The following is a 19,250-nucleotide window of genomic DNA, read 5'->3' on the forward strand; positions in this document are numbered from 1 at the left end:
GCAGTCCCAACAGTGGGCGGAGCAGAGCCCGGCAGCAGGACAGAGGTCAGGACACTTTAGGATCACGTGATCATCCTTTTCCCCCCCCCCCCACCCTCCCCAAAACCTTTTCCCGCCCCCGGGGGTTCGGGGGCATTTTTCAGGAACTTTCTTTCCGTCTGGAGAAGTCGCCACTCCCAAGATGGTGGTACGTTGCGCCGCCATTAAGAGCGAGCCCTCAGAACTCTCCTCCGTAAGGCTTCACAGTCCTGGCCAAGATGGCCGTCTCGGCTCTAGCACCTCCCCCACTCCTGCCACTCCCAACATGGCGACCCTGACTCGCCGTTCCCGGTGCGGGACGAACTACCGGTAGTGACGGCTCCCAGATATTTCCGCTTTCTTTTTGCTGCAGGAACCGTGTCTGCCGAACGAGAGGGGTGCGGTGGATACTGACCTTTGCCCCGGCCTCGTGTAGGTGATGAACGAGCGGGTGGGAGGTCACCTTAATTTCCTACAGGGGGGCAACGGGAGGATGCTTGTGTGGGTGTGGACGGCGGAGACTGTTAACCCTTTCGGCCTGTTGGCGGGAATTGGGCCACAGCTAGGCACAGGGAGCGAGGTTTGGAGATCCTCACCATTGATTTGAGCCAAGTGAGACTGGCTAGGATTAGGGAGATCGCTGCCCTTCGCCCCTATGTGGGAAACAAAGTGAGGCCTCATTGCCTGGAAGCGATGAAGGAATCCAGTTAACTGGAAGTAGCCCTTTCCCACTGATCGGATCCCCTTTCTTGCTGCAGCGTGGCGATACAGCGCATCTCCCCGCTGTCGGCTTCCTTCTACAGAACGGGTTTCGGGCCTGGGAGCCTCTGGTGAAATGCTTCCGCTGCTTCTGCTGCTACCCTTGTGCTGGGCCGTGGAGGTCAAGAGGCCCCGGGGCGTCTCCCTCACCAGTGAGTCCACCTGTTCACCCTCCCGCCAGGCTGGAGGTGGGAGAGGCATTTACAGCCTTTTGCCTCAGTTTCCCGGCAGTGCTCCGCTGGTGGGGGTGGGAGAGCAGAGGTGGTGTTTAGTGGAGAAGGCCCCTTCCTGCCCTCACGTGAGCTTCCTGCACCGTCACAGCTCATCACTTCTACGACGAGTCCAAGCCTTTCACCTGCCTGGACGGTTCAGCTACCATCCCATTCGATCAGGTCAACGATGACTATTGCGACTGCAAGGATGGCTCTGATGAGCCAGGTGAGCTTTTTCTCTGTTCATGCATCAGATATTTATTGAACGCTGCTCAGTGCCGGGCCTGTCTGTGTGACCAAGATCCTCCATGTGCTGGTTCCCCGTTGAGTGGGCAGAAACAAGCCCAGAAGTCAGTGGTCAGTGTTATGGCCCTAGGTAGCTGGAGGAGCCCAGAGTCCTCCTACCCTCAAAGCCTGGGGGTCAGAAAAGCCTCCTCCAAGGAGGTGAGGTTTCAGTCCAATCCCGAAGGTGCTGCAGATGGAGGGGCCAACATGGGCAAACCCCTAGAAGTGGGAGACAGGATGGGGCCAAGAGGAATCCAGGAGGAGACAGAGGTGAAGGGAAACCTTGGTTTTTTGTTTTTGTGTTTTTTGAAGAGACAGGGTCTTGGTCTGTTGTTAAGGCGTGATCATAGCTCTCTGCAGCCTGGCACTCTTGAGCTCAAGTCATCCTCCTGCCTTGGCCTCCCAAACTGCTACAGGTTACAGGTTTGAGCCACCAGGATGAGACCCCCCCCCTTTTTTTTTTTTTAGACAGAGTCTTGCTCGGTAGCTCAGGCTGGGGTGCAGTGGCAGGATCTCAGCTCACTGCAACCTCTGCAGTTTCAAGGGATTTTCCTGCCTCAGCCTCCTGAGTAGCTGGGACCAGAGGTGTGCACCACCACACCCAACTAAATTTTTTGTATTTTTAGTAGAGACAGGGTTTCACCATATTGGTCAAGATGGTCTCCATCTCCTGACATCATGATTTACCCGATTCGGTCTCCCGAAGTGCTGGGATTACAGACGTGAGCCACTGTGCCCCGCCTTTTTTTTTTAATTTATTTTTTTTGAGATGGAGTTTTGTTCTTATCACCCAGGCTGGAGTGCAACAGCACTATCTCTGCTCACTGCAACCTCCACCTCCTGGGTTCAAGCAATTCTCCTTCCTCAGCCTCCCAAGTAGCCAGGATTACAGGTGGATGCTACCACGCGTGGCTAATTTCTCATATTTTTAGTAGAGATGGAGTTTCACCATTCGGCTAGTCTGGTGTCAAACTCATGACCTCAGGTGATCCACCCACCTCAGCCTCTCAAAATGCTGGGATTACAGGTGTGAGCCACTGCACCCGGCTGAGACCCTGGTTTTTTTTTTGAGACAGAGTTTCGCTCTTGTTACCCAGGCTGGTGTGCAATGGCGCAATCTCGGCTCACCGCAACCTCCGCCTCCTGGGTTCAAGCAATTATCCCGCCTCAGCCTCCCGAGTAGCTGGGATTACAGGCACACGCCACCATGCCCAGCTAATTTTTTTGTATTTTTAGTAGAGACGGGGTTTCACCATGTTGACCAGGATGGTCTCCATCTCTTGACCTCGTGATCCACCCGCCTCGGCCTCCCAAAGTGCTGGGATTACAGGCTTGAGCCACCGTTCCCAGCCCAAGACCCTGTTTTGAAGGGCCTCAGTGAGGAGAGGCAGAAGTGCTATCCAGGAGCTTTACTTGAGACCTGGGGGTGCAGTGCACAGCTCTTTCCTTCCCTTGGTCGTTCTGTTTCTTGTACTCTGTGTGTGTAGTGTGGGTCAGGGGCCTTTTTTTTTTGGAGACAGAGTCACATTCTGTCGCCCAGGCTGAAGTGCAGTGGCAGTCTCAGCTCACTGCAACCTCCACATCCTGGGTTCTAACAATTTCCTGCCTCAGCCTCCTGAGTAGCCGGGACTACAGGTGCACGCCGCTACACCCAGCTAATTTTTGTATTTTAGTAGAGTCGGGTTTCACCGTGTGGCCCAGACTGGTCTTGAACTCCTGAGCGCAGGCAATCTACCAGCCTCAGCCTTCCAAAGTGCTAGGATTACAGGCGTGAGCCACCTCGTCCAGCCTGTCAGGGACTCTTGTCTGTGGATGGGTGGGACATGTCTGGCCCTGAGCTGACTCCGAAAACCTTCCCTCCCTTCTTTCTTCCAGGCACGGCTGCCTGTCCTAACGGCAGCTTCCACTGCACCAACACTGGCTATAAGCCCCTGTATATCCCCTCCAACCGCGTCAACGATGGTGTCTGTGGTGAGTGAGGATGCACCAGGATTCAGGAAAGGTGGAGGGAGGGAGGGAGGGAGGGAAGGAGGGAGGAAGGGAGGGAGGGAGGAGGCGCTGCCAGGTCTGACCTCAGCTCCTGCCTCTGCCGCAGACTGCTGCGATGGAACAGACGAGTATAACAGCGGCGTCGTCTGTGAAAACACCTGCAAGTACGTGGGTGACAGTACCCCTCCTGTCACCACACCCCAGGACTTTGCCTGACCCCACCCGATGAATCGGGCCCACTCTTTTTTCTGCTTTTCTGTATTGGGTGCTCCGTTTGTGCCAGGTGCCTTGTGAATTCTAATCGCCACCTTTCCCTCTAGTCTGGAAGCAGGTAGGATTGTTTCCCAGTTCAACAGATGGGGAAACTCAAGTGTAGGAAGGGAAGTGGCTCACGCTTGTAATCCCAGCACTTTGGGAGGCTGAGGCGGGCGGATCACGAGGTCAAGAGTTGAAGACCAGTCTGGCCAACATAGTGAAACCCCTTTTCTACTAAAAATACAAAAAATTGGCCGGGTGTGGTGGTGCACGCCTGTAGTCCCAGCTATTTGGGAGGCTGAGGCAGGAGAATCGCTTGAACTCAGGAGGTGGAGGTTGCAGTGAGCTGAGATCATGCCATTCCACTCTAGCCTGGGCAACAGAGCAAGACTCTGTCTCAAAAAAAAAGAAAAAAAACAACAAAAAGGGGAAACGACTTCCCCAGCGTCACATAGGAGATAGCAGAGCTGGCACTGGGACCCTCATTAGCCTAACTTCTGACTCTAAACTTTCCATTGTCACGCTCTGCAGCGGGCCCTGAAAACCTCAACACCCACAGGCAGGTAAAGTATACAACAGGAGGAGGCCAAGGATGAGGCAGTATGGAGAGGTGGGGCTTGTGGCATCTGGAGGAATAGCTGTTCTCGGTTCCTGCCAGCCAAGCCTGTTGTAGTTCATAAGCACCGTGATTTTTATTTATTTGTTTATTCAGTTTTTGAGACAGGTGTCACTCTGTTGCCCAAGCTGGATGGAGTGCAGTGGTGTGATCTTGGCTCACACCCCAAGATCTTCTGGGTTCAAGCAATTCTTATGCCTCAGCTTCCCAAGTAGCTGGAATGACAGGTGTGCCCCACCACGCTTGGCTAACTTTTGTAACCTTTGTATTTTTAGTAGAGATGGGGTTTCACTATGTTGGCCAGGCTGCTTTTGAACGCCTGACCTCAGGTGATCTGCTCACCCCAGCCTCCCAAAGTGCTGAGCCACCATGCCTGGCCACAATGATTAGGATTTTATGCACATGTGAGAGCTGTGCCTCTCTTAAACCGTGTTATGACCTTTGCACATTACCTGTCTGACATGACAAAGTACAAATAAACTGGGCTCTTTGTGGCTCATGCCTGTATTCCCACCACTTTGGGAGGCTCAGGAAGGAGGATCGCTTGAGTTCAGGAGTTTGAGACCACCCTGGGCAAAATAGCTAGACCCCTTGTCTATAAAAGTAAAAATAAAAATTGGAAATTATAATTTAAAAAATTACTGGCGGGCCATGTGGCTTACACCTATAATCCCAGCAGTTCAGGAGGCTGACACAAGAGGATCACTTGAACCCAGGAGTTCGAGACCAGGCTGGGCAACATAGTGAGACCCTGCCTCTCCAAACATTTTTTTAAAAATTATCCAGGTGTGGTGGTTTGTGCCTGTAGACCCAGCTATTCAGGAGGCTGAGGAAGGAGGATTGCTTCAGTGTGGGAAGCAGAGGTTGCAGTGAGCTAAAAAGTTAAAAAAACAAAACTAAGTCCAGTCAGTTGTTGGCAGGTGGCATGGCTGGAATAGTGCTTCAAAGAAGTTCAAGGTCCCAATACTTATGTAGACTCTCCGGATTCCACATCTTTTAAGTAAGAAGGTGGATTGAACACAACCAACACACTTTTTTTTTTAGACAAAGTCTCGCTCTATCACCCAGGCTAAAGTGCAATGGCACAATCTTGGCTCACTGCAACCTCCCCCTCTGGTTTCAAGTGATTCTCCTGTCTCAGCCTCCCAAATAACTGGGATTATAAGTGCCTGTTACCACAACCAGCTAATTTTTGTATTTTTAGTAGAGACGGGATTTCACCACGTTGGCCAGGCTGGTCTCGAACTCCCAGCCTCTGGTTATCCACCCTCCTCAGCCTCCCAAAGTGCTGGGATTACAGGTGTGAGCCACTGTGCCCAGCCAACCAACACATTTAATAATTGGATTGTCTTTTTGCCTGGGAGTCGTGATTTCTGTTATTTCCGTCTTCTCCGGTTGTTTGTTTGTTTTAATTATGAGTAAAGACAGGGACTTTACATGTTGCCCAGGCTGATTGTGAACTCATGGGCTCACATGATGCTCCTGCCTGCCTTGGCCTTTCAGAGTGCTGGGATTACAGGCATGAGCCATAGCACACAAGCTAGTCTCCTGGCTCTTGAGAGTTCATATCTAGCTCCACCTCCCAGTACTCCCTAGTCCCTTCCCTGACCCCAGGGCCCTACAGATCCCACTGTCCCTCTTTCAAGAACAGGCGTGAAGAATGCTGCTGTTGAGAGGGCCTGGGAGGCTGGGAGGAGGGTTTGTTCCCTTATCTTTCCCAGCATGGCTTGGTGGGGCCCACAGGTGGATTGAGCTATTTTGGAAGAGGCAGACTGGGTGGACCCTAAGTGCCCCACTGGTGGTGCTTGTGTGTCCCCTCCACTGCAGAGAGAAGGGCCGTAAGGAGAGAGAGTCACTGCAGCAGATGGCCGAGGTCACCCGAGAAGGGTTCCGCCTGAAGAAGATCCTTATTGAGGACTGGAAGAAGGCACGGGAGGAGAAGGAGGTAAGGAGCCTGCGGGGGCTGCCCCACGGGGATCTGAGCCTTGAGGCTTTGTAGCATGGGCCTGCAAGGCCGGGGTGGGGTTTGCCCCTGACTCCTGCCCTGGGGCAAGTGACTGCCTGCCTGCACTTTGCTTTCACAGTTGTGGGCTAGGCATTTAGTTATTGGTTAAGTATAATAGTTTCCAAGCGGGAGGCAGTCAGCTTAGGTACTTGTCAGGGCTGTTAGAGACAGAATACTTGTTCCCAGGTACTGCAAGGAAAAATTATCATTCAGACAGAAAGTTCTCTCAGCAAGACAATTTTACTTTCTGCAGAAAGGGTGCTCCTGTTAGCCATCTTACCACAAGAGTTCAATGAAAAAGGAAAGGCAGGTATATTTATTATTGGGTCCTCACTGCTGTCTGATCTCCATTGGTTGGAGCTGGACCTCACAACCTAAACTAAAACCCGACTGGCTAACAACTTAAAACTTTACTTAAAATAGGTAAAGGCAATGGAGAACAAAGGAAAAGAGGCAGTCCAAATAAGGAAGGGGCATATGCTGCGAGCTGGGACACGCCTGTGAGCACGTCCCGCATGGTTAAAGTACAAGGGCATAGCATGTACTGTGTGCCTGTGAGCATGTCTAATGGCTGCATAGGATAAAGCTTAACAAAGAGTTATTAGCAAAAAGCAAGAAGGCTTTGAAGACAGTCTTTAAAGCAAACTTTTATTTCTAACATTAATTATTATTACTGTTTAACAAAAAGGAAAATTTTGAAGAGGAACTTTTTATTTTTTGCAAGGGCCTTGGGCATCAGACTAAGCAGCCTAGAAGGGCCATACTGCCTCCTGGGGATGGGAGGGTGGCTTCTCCATATCCCGGTGTGTGGTCCCCTTACCTGTAAGATGGGCTGATGACAAGATGACTCCCCAGTTCTGACCTTGACAAGATAATATCAGCCAGTAGAAGCTGGATTAATTCCATAGGGTGGGTGCTTTGGGGTCCCTAGGCATGTGTCTCTCCCTACCTTGCCTGTGTACTGGACAGGAGGCTAAAACTGATCTGGATCTACCTCAAGGGATTCATTGCTAGTGGGAGGGACAGACAACCAGGGCTGCTGGGCAAAGGGGAATTTGGGGTAGAGGCTCTTGCCAAGTACCTCTCTCTCTCTTGGCTTGAGGGCAGGAGACAAGGAAGGCTTCTTGGAGGAGGAGGCCTCTATCTCAAGTGAGATCTGTTGGGTAATTTGGAGTTAGGAAGAGTGTACCAGGCTGAAGGAACAGCATGTTTGAAGAACCAGAGCCAGAAGAGTGTTTGGGGGTCTGAATGTTGTCAGGGCAACTGGATCCTAGTAAGACAGGGATGCAGTAGATGGGGCTGAGAATCAGGCAGGGGCCTGATTGCGTGGGGCCCTATGGGCTACATTGAGGCATTTGGGCTTCTCCCCAGAGGGCTACAGGGAACCCCACCTAGGGAGAGAGACCCAGTTTGGTGTGTGTTTGGAACATCCCCTTGCTGCCCTGTGGAGTAGAGGTAGGGAGGTATTAGTCAGTGAGGAGGAGGCAGAAGAGAGGAGAGCTGGTCTTGACCTCTGCCCACCAGAAAAAGCTCATTGAGCTACAGGCTGGGAAGAAGTCTCTGGAAGATCAGGTGGAGATGCTGCGGACAGTGAAGGAGGAAGCCGAGAAGCCAGAGAAAGAGGCCAAAGAGCAGCACCAGAAGCTGTGGGAAGGTATGGCATAAGGCAGTCCCAGGACCCACCTGCAGTTCCTGGGTGGGAGGGGGTCTGGGCCCAGGAGTCTCTTGCTCATCATCTGTTGTCAGTTTCAGCAGATTTTTGATCATGGTGCCAATTTCCTTGTGTGCCTGCTTATCTTTGATTGTGTGGTGGTCATCATGCTTGAAAATTATTTATAGAAATAATTATAAAAAATTGTTTCTATAAATAATTTGCTATAATTACTTATAATTATTTCTATAAATAATTTTCAACCTAGGAAGAGAAGGTGTTCTCTAGAGAGAATCTTCTTTTCTTTCTGGCAGTGTTCAGGAACACTGCCATTCAGCAATCCCCCAAATGCAAATGCAAGGTTTGAGGTTCCTCCAACCTTCAGCAGTGTGTGAACTGAGATAGACACACGGGTTGGTTGTTTCTGATCCAGCCTGTCGCTGAGGAGATAGCCCCCTGAGGTTGTTGGAGTGATCTTTTAGTCTCCCTCACGTTGGACTTATTTTGAGACAGTTTTGCTCTGTTGCCCAGGCTGGAGTGCAGTGATGCAATCTTGGCTCACTGCAACCTCCCCCTCCCGGGTTCAAGCAATTCTCCTACCTCAGCCTCTCAAGGAGCTGGGATTACAGGTGCACACCACCACACCCAGCTAATTTTTTTGTATTTTTAGTAGAGATCAGGTTTCACCATGTTGGCCAGGCTGGTCTCAAACTTCTGACCTCAGGTGATCCTCCTGCCTTGGCCTCCCAAAATGCTGGAATTACAGGTGTGAGCTACCACACCTGGTTGCTAATTTTTAAATTTCTGTAGAGATGGGGTTTCTCCATGTTGCCCAGGCTGGTCTCAAACTCCTGGGCTCAAGTGATCCTCCCACTTCAGCAGTGGCACCATCTCAGCTCACTGCAACCTCCACCTCCTGGGTTCAAGCGATCCTCCTGCCTCAGCCTCCCGCGTAGCTGAGATTACAGGCATATGCCACTACTCCTGGCTAATTTTGTATTTTTAGTAGAGACGGGGTTTCTCCATGTTGGTCAGACTGGTCTTGAACTCCTGACCTCAGGAGGCTGACCACCATCTCAGCCTCCCAGAGTTCTGGGATTATAGGTGTGAGCCATGGTGTCCAACCCCATATCTGGTTTTAAGAAACAGCAAGGCCATGTGGCTGGAGGGAGTAAGGTAAGAGAGTTGGGAGAGACAAGGGCAGGATGCTGGTAGGGCAGGTCATTTGGGGCCTTGGAGGCCACAGAGAGGACTCAGGCTTTTACTGTTAGTGAGATGGGAGCCATGGAGGGTTCTGAGCAGAGGTGAGATGTGTCCTGGCTTAGGTGCTCACAGTCTCCTGGTCACTGTGGGAGTTAGAGATGGGAGGAGCTGACAGCACTGGTCCAGGCCTGCAAGGATGGGGCAGGGACCAGGATGGGCCGTGCATCCAGGTGGGTTGTTGATGTATCTTGAAGGTGCCCTGATGATGTCTGCCTCTACCTCTCCCAGCCCTAGTGCTGTGTTCTTTGACCCAGTGAATACAGAGGCTCCTGCCAGACGTGGTGGTTCATGCCTGTAATCCCAGCACGTTGGGAGGCCAAGATGGGTGGATCCTGAGGTCAGGAGTTCGAGACCAGCTGGGCCAACATGGTGAAGCCCTGTCTCTACTAAAAATACCAAAAAAGTTAGCTAGGTGTGGTGGCACATGCCTGTAATCCCAGGTACCAGGGAGGCTGAGGTGGGAGAATTGCTTGAACCCGGGAGGTGGAGGCTCCAGTGAGCTGAGATTGTGCCAGAGGCTCCCAGTGGCCCACTTGGGCGGGGTACCTGTGCAGACCCCTTCTCCTTCCTGCCTCAATGGAGGCTGTTTCCTCCCCCAGGTCCTGGCTTTCACTCTGTCCTGCCCCTTGGAGACCTGGGGCCTTCAGTTAGCTCTGGCTGGCACTTTCCTTCTGCCTGTAAGCGTGCCAAGGCTCCTCTGAGGCAGGAGAATCATTTGAACCCTGGAGGTGGAGCTTGCGGTGAGCTGAGATCGCACCATTGCACTCCAGCCTGGGCAAGGAGAGCAAAACTCTGGCTCAAAAAAAAAAAAACGTTTTTTCTATTTGGGGTTTGGCCTTTTGTCTGCAACTAAAGATTTATTTATTTATTTATTTGTCTTTTTCTTCTGTTTTTTTTTTTTTTTTGAGATGGAGTCTCGCTCTTCTTACCCAGGCTGGAGTGCAATGGTGCAATCTCTGCTCACTGCAACCTCCGCCTCCCACATTCAAGCCATTATCCTGCCTCAGCCTCCCAAGTAGCTGGGATTACAGACACCTGCCACCACACCTGACTAATGTTTGTATTTTTAGTAGAGAAGGGGTTTCACCATGTTGGTCAGGCTGGTCTCAATCTCCTGACCTCAGGTGGCCTGCCTCAGCCTCCAAAGTGCTGGGTTTATAGGTGGGATGTCTGTCACTGAAGATATTCTTTCCCTTTTTTATTTGTTTTTGGTGCTAGGGCCTGGTGCTTTTTTCGCAAGCCCTCATTGTTTGTAGACAGGGAATTCACTGTCTGGCTTTCTGCCCCTGAACCTCTGCCCTGCTGCAAGGTTCTTTTCATGTGGGTCTGGACAAGCTCGGGCCTGATTTCCCTTAGGACGTTTTCTTGTGGGGAGCTGCGGAATCAGAGGGAAGCACCATGTTTTGACCCAGATTCCCAAAGGGTGGCAGGGCTGAGCCTGGGCTCTTGGGGCAGTTGGCCTGGCATGGGCTCCAGGCTACACCCCTCACTGGCTGGGTGATTATGGGCAGATCCCTTCACCCACGCAAACTGAGGAACCCCTCAGGCTCTCATCTGTGAGGCTCACAACAGTGTCAGCTGGGTCTTTTGGGACACATGGGATCTCCTAGGGTGACCTAAGTCTCTCTAGAGGAATTACTGGCTGTTTTTATTGTTGGTGGAGGACCAAGCTGGGGCTTGGGATACAGTGTGAAGTTGGAGCAGCTGTTGTGGCTGCTTCCCCTCCACTTTGCCTGGGTGGAGTAGTGGCAGAGGAGGGACTTTTGGGACAGAAGCTCAGTCCCATTGTGTCCGGCTGGCCCCTCTTCCTGGGACGCCCCTGGGGCCGGTCTCCCTCCCTCCGTCCTCCCCATCTCCCAGCTTCCTTGGCCCAACACACCTCTGCCAGGTCCTAAACCGAAAGTCTCAGCGGCCGATCTCCTCTCCCCCACCCCATCTCCTACCTCGTCTCCCCAGAATTTGCCTCTGCTCCATGCTTCTTCCTCGGCCCCCAGCCTGGGCCAGCCCTTGTTGTCACCTGGCTCCTGCCCTCGCCCCCACCTCTGTCCCAACAGTGGCCTGACGTGCCGCCCTCTGCTACCTGGCTTCCCATGCCCCCGCTCCAGCCCTGAGGTGGCCCTCCTGCCCCTGCACCCTTCCCTGCCCATCACACCCAACACAAGCAGCCTTACTCATTCATCTTGCTTGTTTGTCCTCCCCCAGGGAGGGTGGGGACCGTTGTCTCCTCCACAGTCATGTCCCCAGGGTCCCTTGTGGGGCCAGGCACACAGTAGGTGCTCGGTGGCAAATGACTATGTGGGGTGCTGGGGATGGTGGAATCCGGCGGGTGTGCAGGGGTGATAGAGGCAGCCTCTTTACAGAGCAGCTGGCTGCTGCCAAAGCCCAGCGGGAGCAGGAGCTGGCGGCCGATGCCTTCCAGGAGCTGGATGACGACATGGATGGGATGTGAGTGTCCCTGTACTGGAGCTGCCCGCCTTTCTGTGGGCCTGGGTTTCCCTCCCCACCACTCTTACCTTTAGAAACAGCGAGAGCCCCCCTGGGTTCCCTCGGCCTGGGGTCCAGGCTGATCCCAAGCCCTGTGTGACCCTGCCTGTCTTACTCATGGATGGCGGGGTCCAGAAGGCCCTGGGCCAGGAGACAGGGGGACCACCCTCTCTCCAGGAGCTTTGCACAGACCCTCAGCCTGAGGAAGTGTGGCTCGGGATCCTAGCAATCAGATTGCTTTTCCCAGGCTCACTCTGGGTTCAAATCCTGGCTGTACCTCTGAACTTACTGCGTTACCTGGTGGAGGGTGGACTTTTGGGGGCCAAGGGAGACACGGGGAGCCTAGAAGATGTGGGGAGCCAAGGAGCAGGGGGCTTCAGCGGAACGAGCAGCATGGGCAAAGGTGAGGGTGGGCTTCGCTGGGTGGGGGACCTGCTCCTGCGGGTGGAAGGAGGTGGCTCATGGGTGAGTTGGGAAAGAGGTCATTGGGAATTTGGGGGTCCAGGTGTCTCCCAGTCCCACCCCTTACTCTGAGCCTCTTTGGGGATATGGAGTCCTGAGGAGGGGGCTGGAGGTCAGGGACTCCCTGCACCTTGAGATCCTGAAGCAAGTTCCAGGGTGGCACCTTGGTGGGGAGGAACGGGTGAGCCACATGGGCCTCACCCCTTTATTCTGCTTCTGCCACACCCTGCAGGGTCTCACTCACCGAGCTGCAGACTCACCCGGAGCTGGACACGGATGGGGACGGGGCGTTGTCAGAAGCGGAAGCTCAGGTACCCTGGCTGACCCTTGGCTGGGGACTTGTAGGTAGCGTTGCCCCAGGGTGACCTCAGGGCACAGGAGGGGGACTGAGGAACGCTCCCTGCTGACCTGGGATGCCTCCTCTGGGTGAACCCAGATGGCAGTCACCAAGGGCGGCTTCCCACCTGGTGGGACCCAGCCCCCACTCTCCCTGCTGTGTGGGCACCGAGTCCCCTTCCTCCCCCTTCACACCCCTGCACTATTTCTCTCCTTCGCCACCCTCCTCTTCCCCATCCACCGCCCCCCATCCCTGTGGCCCCTGGTTTCTGGCTCCCTTTCTCTGCCCAGCCCTGGTTTCTGGCTTCCCTTCTCTGTCCAGCCCTAGTTTCTCCCATCCCATTGCAGCCTTGACCTTGGCCTTGGCCTCTCCCTCGGAGGGTCTGGCCCTCTCTGGTCCTGAACTCTCTCCTCCCTCCATCTGTCTGTCTGTCCATCTGCCACTTTGTCTTTCTGTCTCAGTGACCCCAGCCACTCCAGCCTCTGGCCCCCTCCTCCCACGGGCCTGTGCTGCCCTCTCCTGGCCTAAGTGCCTCACTGGCCTGGCCCAGGCCTGGTCATCAGGGCCCAGCCTGCCTGTGCCTGGCACTGCAGCCCGGGTGCCTGGGGTGGCCCGGGAGGGGGCATGTGGCAGCTAAGATCTTGACACCACCCCCAACACACACAGGCCCTCCTCAGTGGGGACATTCAGACAGATGCCACCTCTTTCTACGACCGAGTCTGGGCCGCCATCAGGGACAAGTACCGGTCTGAGGTCAGTCGGGGGGGAAGAGAAGGGACTTGGTCCTCTCACCCAACCCCCAACCCTCCTCACAAAGGAGCTGCAGCCAGTTCTGGCATCTGGCCACCCTGGCCAGCTGGGTGGCCCCAGCATCCCCCACTGAGGCCCCCCCCACCCCAGCTGTCAGTCTTCCCTGCAGGACCTGAAGGAGGGGCAGACACCAAGGCTGCCCCTTGGGCCTTGAGTGGTGTGAGCCTGAGGGTGTGTGTAGGTGGACCCCGAGTCCACAGCATTGACCACCCCACTTTCCTGCCAGGCACTACCCACTGACCTTCCAGCACCTTCTGCCCCCGACTTGATGGAGCCCAAGGAGGAGCAGCCGCCAGTGCCCTCACCGCCCACAGAGGAGGAGGAGGAGGAGGATGAGGAGGACGAGGAGGCAGAAGCGGAGGAGGAGGAGGAGGAGGAGGAGGGTTCCGAGGTGCAGGGGGAGCAGCCTAAGGTCTGTGTTTGGGGAAGAAGTGGGGACAGAGAGGGTAGGGGGAGCTGCTCACTGACCTTGCCCCTTCCCCAGGAGGCCCCCCCGCCACTGGCCCCACCACAGCCGGCCAGCCCCTCGGAGGAAGACAAAATGCCGCCATACGATGAGCAGACTCAGGCCTTCATCGACGGTGAGTGTGGGCAGGGGGGTGCCTAGCTCCTCGGGTGGGCCCAGCATTTGGGGAAAGATCCTGAACTTGGTCCCTGCTCTGACGCGGCTAGCACAAGCCCCAGTATCTTGGGGAGTCGGGGAAGGGGGCCTGGGGTAAGCCAGCCCCACCCTCACCAGCCTCAAGGGGCCCCTCTACCTCCCTAGGGACGGCAACTTGTTTGTGTCGTTTGTGCAAGGCGGGGCTGCCCTGCAGATGGCGAGGTGTCGGGGCTGTCTGGGCGAAATCCTTGGCCGGCGCATAACCAGGGTACAGGAGGACACAGCCACTTCGTGGAGTCCTGCTCCCCATCCTCCTGAACGGGAGTGAGGACATCTCTGACCTCTCCCCTCTCCCCTCAGCTGCCCAGGAGGCCCGAAACAAGTTCGAGGAGGCCGAGCGGTCCCTGAAGGACATGGAGGAGTCCATCAGGTACAGGGGGCTGAGGAGGTGGGGACACCTGTCCCACAGCGCCCAGGGCCTGGTTCCCAGGGGAGCCGGTGACAGGAATCAACGAGGCAGCTGAAGGGAGGGTCCCCGGGAGGTGGCAGGGAGGACAGCCCATCCTCTACGGCTCAGTCAGGCCCTCCTGTGTCTGTTGTGTTGGGTCAGGCACCGTTGTTCCCAGCTGTCCCTGAACCATTCTGCCCCCCCTTCCAGGAACCTGGAGCAGGAGATTTCCTTTGACTTTGGTCCCGATGGGGAGTTTGCCTACCTGTACAGCCAGTGCTACGAGCTCACCACCACCGAGTACGTCCCAGGGGTTCAGGGGCCCCGGAAGGGGCACCAGCGGAGTTTCCTGATGGTTGGGAACCATCTGCAGGGTGGGGGGCCCTCCACACTGACGGGTAGTGGAAGCCAGGGGGCAGGCTTAGGGTTGGTCATTGCAATTTGAGGTACCCTGTGCGTGGGGACAGGAGGAGGCAGGGAGGGGCTGTGGGGAGGAGGCTGGGATCCCTATGTCCCCACCCTATGTGCCTGGTCCTCCACAGATATGTCTACCGCCTCTGCCCCTTCAAGCTTGTCTCGCAGAAACCCAAACTCGGGGGCTCTCCCACCAGCCTCGGGTGAGTGGCTTGGGCTGGCCCCATCCTGCTGCCTGCTTCTGGTGTCCTGACCCCCACCCAGCCCTTAGCACCGTGTCTCTTGCAGTACCTGGGGCTCGTGGGCTGGCCCGGACCACGACAAGTTCAGTGCCATGAAGTACGAGCAAGGCACGGGCTGCTGGCAGGGCCCCAACCGCTCCACCACTGTGAGTGCTTGTGGGGTGGGGGGCGGGGCTCGGAGACCCAGGCCTGGCCCAGCCCAACCCTCTTGAGCGTCTGTGTGCCCATCCCCAGGTGCGCCTCCTATGCGGAAAGGAGACCATGGTGACCAGCACCACCGAGCCCAGCCGCTGCGAGTACCTCATGGAGCTGATGACGCCGGCCGCCTGCCCGGTGCCCCCGCCTGAAGCACCCACAGAGGGCGACCATGATGAGCTCTAGCTGGCTAGGCACAGAGGTGGGCGGGGAGGTGGCGTCTCGGGCTGCCCCAGTGAGGGGAGGCAGCAGGTCCTGAGGAAGATGGACCCACATGGCCGCTCAGTCAACCTGTGTCCCCTGTTTTTTTGTGTTTTTTTTTTCTGAGGCAGAGTCTCACTCTGTTGCCCAGGCTGGAATGCAGTGGTGCGATCTTGGCTCACTGTAACCCTTGGTTCCCAGGTTACAGGCACAAACCACCGCCCCCAGCTAATTTTTGTATTTTTAGTAGAGATAGGGTTTTGCCATGTTGGCCAGGCTGGTCTCAAATTCCTGACCTCAGGTGATCCGCCCACCTCAGCCTCCCAAAGTGCAGGGAATACAGGCGGGAGCCACCGCGCTTGGCCACCCCCGTTTAAAAAAAAAAAAAAATTATTATTATTTTTTTACTTTTGAAAATAAATAGACCAGGTGTGGTGGCTCACACCTGTAATCCCAGCACTTTGGGAAGCCGAGGCTGGCCAATTTACTTGAGGTCAGGAGTTTGAGACCAGCCTGGCCAACATGGCGAAAACTTGTCTCTACTAAAAATACAAAAAATTAGCTGGGTGTGGTAGCAGGTGCCTGTAGTCCCAGCTACTGGGGAGGCTGAAGCACAAGAATTGCTTGAATCTGGGAGGTTGAGGTTGGAGTGAGCCAAGATCATGCCACTGCACTCCAGCCTAGGTGACAGAGCGAGACTTGCTCTAAAAAAAAAATAGAAAAGGTCTCCAGGCTGGTCAACTCCTGGCCTCAAGTGATCCTCCCACCTCAGCCTCGCAGGCAGCTGGGACTACAAGCAAATGTGACCATGCCCAACTGTCCCCAGCTTTCTAATCTGGTCTTTCTCCTGCCCCAGAACCTCAAGAACGTTGTGAAAGCAGCCCCTGCAGTGCCGTCCACCCACCCCTCCTAGGCCTGCCTGTGGCTCTGTCGCCCTCTTCTGTGGGTAACAGGACCTAAATGGGGCTTCCTGCCCTGCTCTGAGGCCCAGGCAGAGATGGTCCATATTCCTAGTCCCAGCGGCCTCCAAAGATGGGATAAAGGAGCTTGCCCTCCCTGGGCCCCCCAACCATACCCAGCCCTGCCCCTGCCTCCCCTCCTGTTGGGGACCAGTGAATGACTTGACCTGTGACATCAATACAATAAATGTGATTCCCCCACCCAAACCTGCCTGTGTCCGACTGGATTTGCTGGGAATGGACCAGGGCGGGGGCGGGCAGGGGTAAGCGAGGGACGCAGCTGTCTGTAGATCCCACCCGGGCCTCCCCATCATCCAGGGATCACACTGGAAGATAATAGGTGGATGAACCCTGGACCACTTCTGTCTGAGCATCCATCCGGGCCCCTGTCCCACCCTCCCTGGGTCTCACCCGTGCTCTGGAGGCCATGGGTTCCCTCCTGGGTCCACAGCTCCTGCTGCAGATGCACCCTGGCCCAGAGAGGGACAGAAGCCTGGGTGCCGTCACACAGCATATTCCTGCGTATACCCGCACACCTGTGCAGAGATGACCCAAGGCCTTAAGATTCTGAACTTTTATTTTCTGGCATGAAAAGTACAAATAATTAAACAATTCCATGTAAAAGTCTGTTGCCGCGGCCAGGCCTGTAATCCCGGTAATAAATAGTCTAAACGCAACGCAAAGTGTTCCTGTTGGGTTTTTTTTTTTTTTTGTCTTTCGTTTTGTCTTTTTTTTTGGGTTTTTTTTTTTTTTAACAGTTCTTTATCACCTCCAACATGGACTCTGTCGTGATTTGAAACCTTCCAAATAAATAACAGGATGAAGGGAGGGGTGGAGGGCTGAGCCCCCTCCCCCTGGCCTGGCCCCTGCCCCCCAGGGATGTGGAAGACCCCGGGCCCCCTCCCCTTGGAGCCCTGGCCTGGCCCCCCTGGGGGAAGGGGCTGGCCTCCAGGGAGGGGGCCTAGCTGGGCTGAGTTTTGTGTTTTAGAAAAAGAAGTCCCCTCCCAGTCTTGGGGAGTGGCAGGGACCTAGGCCTTGGTGGGGGGGTGTGGGGAGGTGCCCCCTCTCTGGAGCCTGGCCCCCCCAGGGTGGGGACAAACCCAGCCCTTATTGCTCAGACGCCCTGCTGCAAGCTTCCCACGCGCACACGCGTGTTCCCGAATGCAGAGGGCGGAGGGGAGAGAGCCCCAAGAGACAGCAGGGGAGAGGGGTCCCTGCCCTGCTGGCGGGGAGAGAGGGGAGAGGGCAGGGAGGACTTAAAACCACAAGAATAAATAGGTTCATGTATCAAGAACAAGCTAGGGATTTCACCAGCTAAATAGGACTGAAAAAATTCTCAAGACAAGAGCAAAAAGAATCCCACTGATGACCTGGACGTCGCTGGCCGTGCTGACTGCCCGGAAGAGCACACGCCCCCGGGTGCCACTCGGCTACCATCACTGTTATTAATAATTATTATTACTTTAATGATTCCACTTCCCCTTTTATAAATAAATTAGGCATAACCATGTCTCAGCAAAACTTAAAGAAACAAAGAGAACATTGTCGTTCCTTTAACTTGAGAAGTAACAGAAATATACACGGATGTCCTCACAGGGCAACGAGGAGAATAAATAGTTAACAGAGCAATAAGTTAAAACTACGAGAAGCTAAATTCGGCAAAAAAGTACAAGAAAGTTAACTGGTGCCAGTTTATGTCTTTTTTTTTTTCCTTTTTTTTTTTTTTAAATCTCTTCTGTGTGTTTTCTTTTTTTGTTGCTTTTTTTCTCTTCTGTTTGTGTTTTTTTGTCACTTTTTTGATTTTTTTTCTTTTTTGTTCCTTGCAGCAGAAGCTCCACAGACGTTTAATAACAACACTGGGAGGGGTGGGGGAGAGAGAGCTGGACAGTCAGATGGGGGGCGCCATAGCCAGACACCAAACGTGGGGACACCGGGGGAAGGCAACTTAACTATAGCTAAAGTCGGGGTTTTGCAATTCTCAGTTCCGACGGGGCCGCTGAGGGGGCTGGGGAGCGGTGCGAGGGCTCCCAGGGGCCCCGGCCTGTGGCTTCCGTTGGAATTTTTTTTTTTTTAAAGAAAGAAAACTAGGGCGATGCAACATCCAGACAGAAGCCGGGGGCCGGGGCTCAAGATCGGGGGCTGTGTTCACTGCAATCTGGAAAGACGAAAAACCCAACAAACCGAAAGAGGGTAGGTAGCTGACAAGTGGACGGGAAAGGAGTGCGGGGCCAAGCCCTTGGGCCAGTCCGCCCCACCCTGGGCCTGGCGGGGAATGCCGGGGGCGGGCTGTGGGGCGGGGGCTTGCTGCTGGGGAGGCTCAGGACTGGGCCTCCCCCTCAGCTGCATGGGCCAAGGCCTCGGCGCAGGGGGAGGCTGAGCCCCGGAGACAGGGATGTCCTTTGGCCTCAAGTGTTGTGTGGGGGGGGGCTGCCTCCAGCCCACCGTGATGCCAAGGTGGAACGAGGTATCGTGTGTCTCAATGCATGTGCGCTGTGTGTGCACGCCTGTGTTCGTGGGCGCCAACGAGACCCTGGGGGTCCAGGAGAGATCTCTGCAGAGAACAGGGCGGGGGGGGCCAGGGCATGGGGGGCCTGGAAGGCGAGGGAGTGTCTGGGGCGGGGGTCTGGGGTGGGACCTCCTGCCTGGGCCTATGGGATGCTATGGGCATGTGTCTGCGTGTTCCTGGATGGTGTTTGTGTTTCTCCGTGACTGAGTGTCCAGATCCCATGTCCAAATATTTATCGCTACATTCACGTGGGCACATGGACAGGCAGACGAATTCGTGTGCCCACATCTGTGGTCCGTGTCCACGTGGACGTAGCCCTAATCTCTATCTCCTCCTATCCCTGTCCACGCGTCTGAGTTTGGCCAACCAGTCCCTTCACGCGTCCGGGGCGTGCCGCTCTGTCTGTCTGTGTCTGTCGGTGTGTCCCCGTGGTGTGAGTGTCTGCGTGGGTGTTTCTGTGTGGCCCCTAGGGCTGCCAGCCCCTAAGCCCCACTCCCTGGCCCCCCTATCCCCGCCCCAGTTGGTAAACATAACCTGC

General features: G+C 55.0%; 1 protein-coding gene, 1 non-coding gene and 1 pseudogene across 13 annotated transcripts; 2 read left to right on the plus strand and 1 right to left on the minus strand.

Annotated features, from left to right (window-relative positions):
- Nucleotides 1-373: 373 nt before the first annotated feature.
- Nucleotides 374-16,413, plus strand: PRKCSH (PRKCSH beta subunit of glucosidase II). Of its 12 annotated transcripts, none has more exons than XM_078360604.1 (18): nucleotides 374-454; nucleotides 777-929; nucleotides 1,099-1,215; nucleotides 3,150-3,245; nucleotides 3,370-3,427; nucleotides 5,962-6,079; nucleotides 7,664-7,793; nucleotides 11,414-11,498; nucleotides 12,232-12,310; nucleotides 13,003-13,089; nucleotides 13,373-13,558; nucleotides 13,631-13,727; nucleotides 14,108-14,177; nucleotides 14,406-14,495; nucleotides 14,738-14,812; nucleotides 14,898-14,997; nucleotides 15,086-15,248; nucleotides 16,104-16,413. In XM_078360604.1, the coding sequence occupies exons 2-17, from the start codon at nucleotides 854-856 to the stop codon at nucleotides 15,230-15,232; spliced, it is 1,611 nt and encodes a 536-aa protein (XP_078216730.1). In that variant the 5' UTR covers nucleotides 374-454; nucleotides 777-853; the 3' UTR covers nucleotides 15,233-15,248; nucleotides 16,104-16,413. The 12 variants fall into 12 exon arrangements, with proteins under 12 accessions (XP_078216730.1, XP_078216733.1, XP_078216731.1 ...); XM_078360607.1 differs by having other exon boundaries at nucleotides 13,373-13,537; XM_078360605.1 differs by having other exon boundaries at nucleotides 374-450; nucleotides 822-929.
- Nucleotides 4,497-4,596, plus strand: LOC118150388 (small nucleolar RNA U13). Its single transcript, XR_004738495.2, has one exon. It is a non-coding gene; the product is annotated as a small nucleolar RNA U13 (small nucleolar RNA).
- A 1,793-nt stretch (nucleotides 16,414-18,206) lies between the features above and the next one.
- On the minus strand, nucleotides 18,207-19,248 carry LOC144580848 (uncharacterized; annotated as a pseudogene).
- Between the last annotated feature and the right edge of the window lie 2 nt (nucleotides 19,249-19,250).

This window comes from Callithrix jacchus, chromosome 22 (genome assembly GCF_049354715.1).
Source record: "Callithrix jacchus isolate 240 chromosome 22, calJac240_pri, whole genome shotgun sequence".
In the NCBI taxonomy this organism is placed as follows: Eukaryota; Metazoa; Chordata; class Mammalia; order Primates; family Cebidae; genus Callithrix; species Callithrix jacchus.

Coding starts and splice junctions, on each gene's coding strand:
- PRKCSH (XM_054249652.2), top strand. CDS start 854: ATGCTTCCGCTGCTTCTGCTGCTACCCTTGTGCTGGGCCGTGGAGGTC. Junction 1,216..3,149: donor GGATGGCTCTGATGAGCCAG/GTGAGCTTTTTC, acceptor TCTTTCTTCCAG/GCACGGCTGCCTGTCCTAAC. Junction 13,090..13,372: donor GGGACAAGTACCGGTCTGAG/GTCAGTCGGGGG, acceptor CTTTCCTGCCAG/GCACTACCCACTGACCTTCC.